We start from the raw sequence: 5779 nt of genomic DNA on the forward strand, positions 1-5779 counted from the left end.
TATTTGTGATATCAAACTTCTGTGTTTTAAGTAAAATTATTAAAAGAAAACAAATTTATTAAAATTAGTTAACTAAGATAATTGTACTTTGATTATATTTCACTGTGTACTAACCCTATTTAGTCTCCTGTAAACTACTAACAAATGTTTAGAGAAAACTTGTTTCTTGTTATTCTGCATATTTGACAAACACTTCGCAAGCTAACAGCTAACGAATCCCAAGTCATGGTACTCCTTAAATCCATTCAATCCCAAATCTCCGTCAAGTATTTCAAATTCGAATTATGAACAGAGATACTTCATTTTTTTGCAATTGGAACTTTGCCCATGTGAAGTTTACATTGAGATTTATTTAATTGCAACCTGACAGATTTATTTATTTCCTAAACGGTTTATAAATAGGACATGAGCTGGGCTAAATACTGGCCGAATAAAGTGATTGAGATTATAGTGGAGTGTTTGCATTTCAGTGAGATTTGTGCATTATTTACATGGCGTAGGCCCGTCGCATCATCAGATCAAAGTACATATCGTCATCGATTGAGGCACTAACGGTGGCATAGTAATTGACAAACTCCTCGCGAGTTATCTGTAGTTTATAATATTATTAAAAAAATAGAAGTTTTTAAAGTTAAAATTAAACGCTCACCACGCCATCTAAATTTCCACGACCTCCTTCGAAATTGTGCAAAAAATCGGTAAGGATTTCATCCTCGGACTTTTCGCCGCTCTGATACAAGGGATGCTCCTTGACCGAGTAAACATTCTTGAGGTCTTCAATGGTGATAACACCATCATTATCACGATCCATTTTGTCAAAGGCCTGATCAATAAGACTCAGGCGACCTTGCGGCATTGGGGGCTAAAAAAAAACCGAAACAATGAACTAATTATATTAAATTTGAAGTAATATAAGGATTACGATTGTGAAAGGTTTAAGTAATTGGGTTATGAACGAATAATAGGCGGATCTTATCACTAGACATATACAAATATGGGATATATATCTCCAACTTACCCTCAATTTAAGCAGAAACTCGGTCATGTTGATGGATCCGCTGCCATCCTCATCGAATCTAAAAGGAGATTGAAATTTAATATTAAAGAATATAACAGTCCCGATGGTACATTTGTCACTCACGTGGCAAACATCTGCTTGATCTCCTCTGCCGTTACGTCCAAGCCCGTGTCCTTAATGCCGGTGATGAACTCCTCCTCGTTGAGCGCCTTGCTGCCATCATCGTCCATTGCCCGAAAGGCCCTGTTATGAATAATCCGAAATTAAACTGTCACTATTGCATAATTCATAGCAGCAGCGATTGAAATGTCGTTAAAAGCCAATAAGCCAATCTCACCTGCCCAGTCCCAAAATGCCTGTTGCTCCGCGGCTCAAGCATAGCAATCGGAGCTTGGTAATGGGATCCTTGTCGGCGCCATCTGTTAGTTCCCGGAGAGCCCGGCTGGCCAGTTTAGCCTCCAGAGTGTAAAGGTCGCTGTTCGGGGACTTTCGGTAAGGCATTTCAAAAAAAAATTATTATTTATTTATTACGTTTTATACAATTTAAGATTTAGATTATACAATGATTTAGAGAGTACTAGTTCAGAGGTTATTATGATTCGCAGAGCCTACTATTAACATGCTTATCGATTTATTCAAATTTCAGTAAACTGTGGCATTGAATAGCTTTTCTTGAACTTTCCATGTGGGCGTATAATTATAGAAAGTTTACTATGAATAATAGATTGCATGTGGTAACCAAATGTTTGATTACCAAGGAAATGACCAGTAAGAAAGGGAAATAGTTTGTTCATTTTAAAGTTAATAATACATATTTGGTTGTAGAAGAAAGCATTTCCAAATGTTAAGTAAATGTTTTGATAAACATTTTTGATATTATATTTATGGAGGACTGATAAATTATTTATGGTGAATTGTTCTCCTTATAATCTTCATTTTGCATCTCTCCTTATCATCTCCACAAAAAGCCTTCAAAACCTCGTGAATTGAAACCAGAGTAGGTTTACATTTTCCTAAGACATATCTTATGGCATTTCCACGTAATGCAATTAACCCAAAACCGCTTAAAAAGTGACTAACGAAAATCTCCATTTATGGATCAAGTAATTAAAGCCGCAGAGTAAACACAAGCAATATCAAAACAAAAGATCGCTTTAACTGCTATGAATCACTCGCAACGCCTCAGCTGATATTTCCCAAAGACGCTCACTTTAAGTTTCGTCACAGTGCCCAAAGCGAACTGTTTTCAATTAAGGGATTTCGACACAAAGGTAGACAAGGGGAGTAAATAAATCTGGTGGCTGGGCGCAACAGAAGTGGGGTAGACTTTTTTCATTTCGGTGAAAGCCCCTTTCGCAATTTCTCTAATTGGAGACCAAGGTGAAGGTCGCCGACCAAAAGTTTAGCCCCACAAACAGCAAACAAATGCGGAAAAAAAACAAGTCGTGGCTCCGCACAACTTACCTCCATGTTTGGGTTCTTTTTTTTATGCTATATTTTGAATAGACCTTTTCACTAGTTTTATACAAAATTTGATGGAGTCTTGTGTTTTTTTTATAGTCGCCCAACTGAATGGATAACTGCAAGATACTTGTTACTTTGGCGGCTTTGAAATGCAAACTGAAAGCGAAAAATAAAGCGGCGGCAATGAATAAACAGCCAGGCGCTCGTAGAGAGGGAGATGGGTAGATATACAGAGATCTGTAGTGAGAACGAGAGGCACTCAGCTGGGGGAACGAGTGGAAATGAAATATGAGCTTTGCCGGCTTTTGTGGCGAGGGAAAAACTAGTTACTAAAAAGCATTTACGCTCATGTAGAGCAGACAGCTAGCCCCAGACAGAAAAGCCACCAGCTAGCTAGCTTACTCACCTGACTCATCCGCCTAATAACTCGCTCGCTCTGCCAGTGATGGCAATTTCAATTCATAAAAAATAAATAAACAGGTGGATATTTTTCAAGCTATAAAAAGGCATATAACATGAAAAATATTTTCTATACAGAACTTGTGTATATAATTTTTAATGACAAGTTCACTTACCATCATTGAAATCAGCAATTTTTTATGAATTAAATATTAAGGAAATTTCTGTTTTTTAAACATTTTTTTAATACGTTGAAGAGAACGAAAGTTCTTTAATTTTTTAATAAAATAATTTTAAATATTTTTTAAATTTTATATTAAACCATTTCTTAACCCTTTTTGGTGTTAAGGGCATGCATACGATACAGATTGTTTAGATATTCGCCAACACTGACCACTGAATATATCCGGCCTTCTGAACATTTTATTTCAATTAAAAAGTGGCTATTTCCCAGTGCCTACACATCAATTCCGTGACTGTCTCTGGCCAAATGTTTACCTCCGACCAACACGGGCAGACAGAAAAAAAAAACACAAACGCAATGTATGTGGCCTGTAAAATTGATCTAGATAAAAAATGGAAGCACCTAAAAGTATGCAATTCAAAGTGTCCACCAGATTGAAATTTATTCGCTTTGATTTTATTGCAGTTTCAACGAAAACAGAAAGGTCAAAGTTAAATAAGCTCTGCTTTTTGGAGTAAAATCGAATTTTATTTTTTGAATTATATTTGAGCATGTTATTCATGACATTTGACTTTAATTCAGAGAATTTTAAATATGAGACCTATCTCTACTTAAGTAGCTATTTCTAAATGCAAATTCCTTATTGTCGAGGTCAAAGACAGCTTTTCAAAACAACAATTACTAAACTGTGGTATAAGCAAATTAGCCTCAATTCTGATATTTTTCATTTATTCCAACTCACAGCTAGACATTTACAAAAATATTTACTGTAACTCAATATTCAGGTGCTCAATTTTCTCGGAGTATTGATTATTTTGTTTTCATTGGCTTTCGTTTGTTTTGATTGTATTTGATTGTGCCAGGACTCATTTACTTATTCTAGGGACATGTAATTTGCGGAATCGCCTTGAATTTAGTTGCAATTGAAGGTTGCTTAGGTGATACACGTGTTCCACGGGTCGTATGAGTGCCATATAATATGCATACGCCCCTAGAGCACTGCCATGTCACTCGGCCATTATTGGAAATAAACCAGGCAAACATGACAGCACAATATTTTCACTTCGAATGAAGAGTGTTGGTCTATCGTGGCCCAAATAATCAGTCATGAATCAATGCCCGAGGCTAACACGGCGTATGCGTAATATGTATTGGAATAAACACTTTGAACTGGCACTTTGAACGGCTTATCCGCTATAAGCCGGTGTTTTTGTTTGATAATTGATTATTTTATAACAACCTTGAGGCTCCAGCCCTTCGTGCGAATAGCCTTCATGAACATTCCGCCTACCGAATTAAAATCCAACTAAATTCGGTCCGCCAACTTTAGTCACTGAAATAATATAAGCCGCAAAAGTAAATGGAACTAGGCAACAGCTCGGGGTGAACCACAACACATTGGTGCGATGAGCGAACCGCAATGTAAATATGGGCCAAAAGGTGACTCACATCAAGCCTTTGAATTAGCCCCGAATTAGCCAAAGAAAACACAGGGAGAAAATGCAGAAAAATGAGCAAACACTGAGGTCGACAGATTTTAAATTTAATAAATAAAGTAATCAGCTGAAATATATAAAATAAAATAAATCAATATTAATATCTTCACATAATAAAAATCTATTTTCGTTTACCTTTGATTTGGAGTAGCAACTTCCCCTCGTTCGTCGTTCTGAAAAAAGCTTTTCAGTGGAAAAGGAGCCAAGCGAATGACCAGTGGAAATGACCTGAAGGTTTTCCACCTTTTCCACACATTTCCCCAGTTCACTGGCTGCCCGTCTGAGTGTGTGTGTGGGTGTGTGTAAAAGGGGCGATGGAAAATGGGCGGGAATCGGAGCACAGAGAGTGTGTGTGCATTGATGTTGTCAACGCATCAACTGAGGCTGAACTCAATCAGTGAATCACTTCACAATTCGCTGATCAAAAGGAAAACAATCATACGCATTTGAAGTGTCAGAAATTGCCAAAGAGGAAAAGCCTCAGTTGTGCAAGGGAGATGGCCAGACATGCGAATGAGGCAGAATATATACAGAGAAAGAGGGTGAAGGGGAGAGAGAACGAAGAAGACCAGGACCCTTTCGTCCTTTTTGCCATTTTGTCATGTTGACACACTCAAAACTCGGCGACTGTGTGCGAGTGTCTGGCTTGTATTTTCTTTTTAATCAATTTATATGCAAATAAGTGAAATGCTTAACTGAATTTGAGCTGTCTCTCTGACTGACTGACTTGGCACGCCCTATCCAGTTTGGCCCCCTCTCAATCATTTGGCTGCCTTTGCCTTTTTGCCAGTTGCTTGATTGAAAACGTTAAACGCATTGATTAAAGAAAGTCGCAAATACGACTGCGATTTAATTGAACTTGTTTCCAAGGAATTCCCTTTGCCACGTCCACTGATTGCAACATCCAACTGACTCTCCAACCGAAGCCCAGGGTCTTCCCCAGACTGTTGCAAATATTTGCCCTGCCAACAGCTGGTTGACAACCGCAGTTAACTAATATGCCTTTCAGCCAGTCAAACCGAACAGGATTCATCCGAAAAACACACCTTGAAAAAATGTCTCTGAAATTAAAATACTAGATATGAATGAAAATAACATTTTATAAACTTGTTTAAAGTTTTTTAAAATTCAACAAAACAGTTTTTTATAAGAAGTTATAAGTTTATTATTCTTTCCATCGTTTAGTGCATTAAGTTAGCTTTCATTTCCCTTGACTTT

The 5779-nt window shown here is 37.3% G+C and overlaps 1 protein-coding gene across 1 annotated transcript; it reads right to left on the reverse strand.

Moving 5' to 3' along the window:
* Window positions 1-351: 351 nt before the first annotated feature.
* Window positions 352-2626, reverse strand: LOC108116814 (calcyphosin-like protein). The gene is made up of 6 exons (XM_017228863.2): window positions 2483-2626; window positions 1356-1504; window positions 1142-1261; window positions 1019-1076; window positions 650-862; window positions 352-589 (listed from the first exon to the last, which is right to left on the reverse strand). The coding sequence occupies exons 1-6, from the start codon at window positions 2486-2488 to the stop codon at window positions 488-490; spliced, it is 648 nt and encodes a 215-aa protein (XP_017084352.1). The 5' UTR covers window positions 2489-2626; the 3' UTR covers window positions 352-487.
* Between the last annotated feature and the right edge of the window lie 3153 nt (window positions 2627-5779).

This window comes from Drosophila eugracilis, unplaced genomic scaffold, assembly GCF_018153835.1.
Source record: "Drosophila eugracilis isolate 14026-0451.02 unplaced genomic scaffold, ASM1815383v1 contig_415, whole genome shotgun sequence".
Classification (NCBI taxonomy): Eukaryota; Metazoa; Arthropoda; class Insecta; order Diptera; family Drosophilidae; genus Drosophila; species Drosophila eugracilis.

Excerpts from the sequence above, each read along its gene's own strand:
- LOC108116814 (XM_017228863.2), bottom strand. Across the intron at positions 1,077-1,141 it reads ATCAAGCAGATGTTTGCCAC|ATTCGATGAGGATGGCAGCG; the intron begins GTGAGTGACAAA and ends ATCTCCTTTTAG. Across the intron at positions 590-649 it reads GTGGAAATTTAGATGGCGTG|ATAACTCGCGAGGAGTTTGT; the intron begins GTGAGCGTTTAA and ends TATAAACTACAG.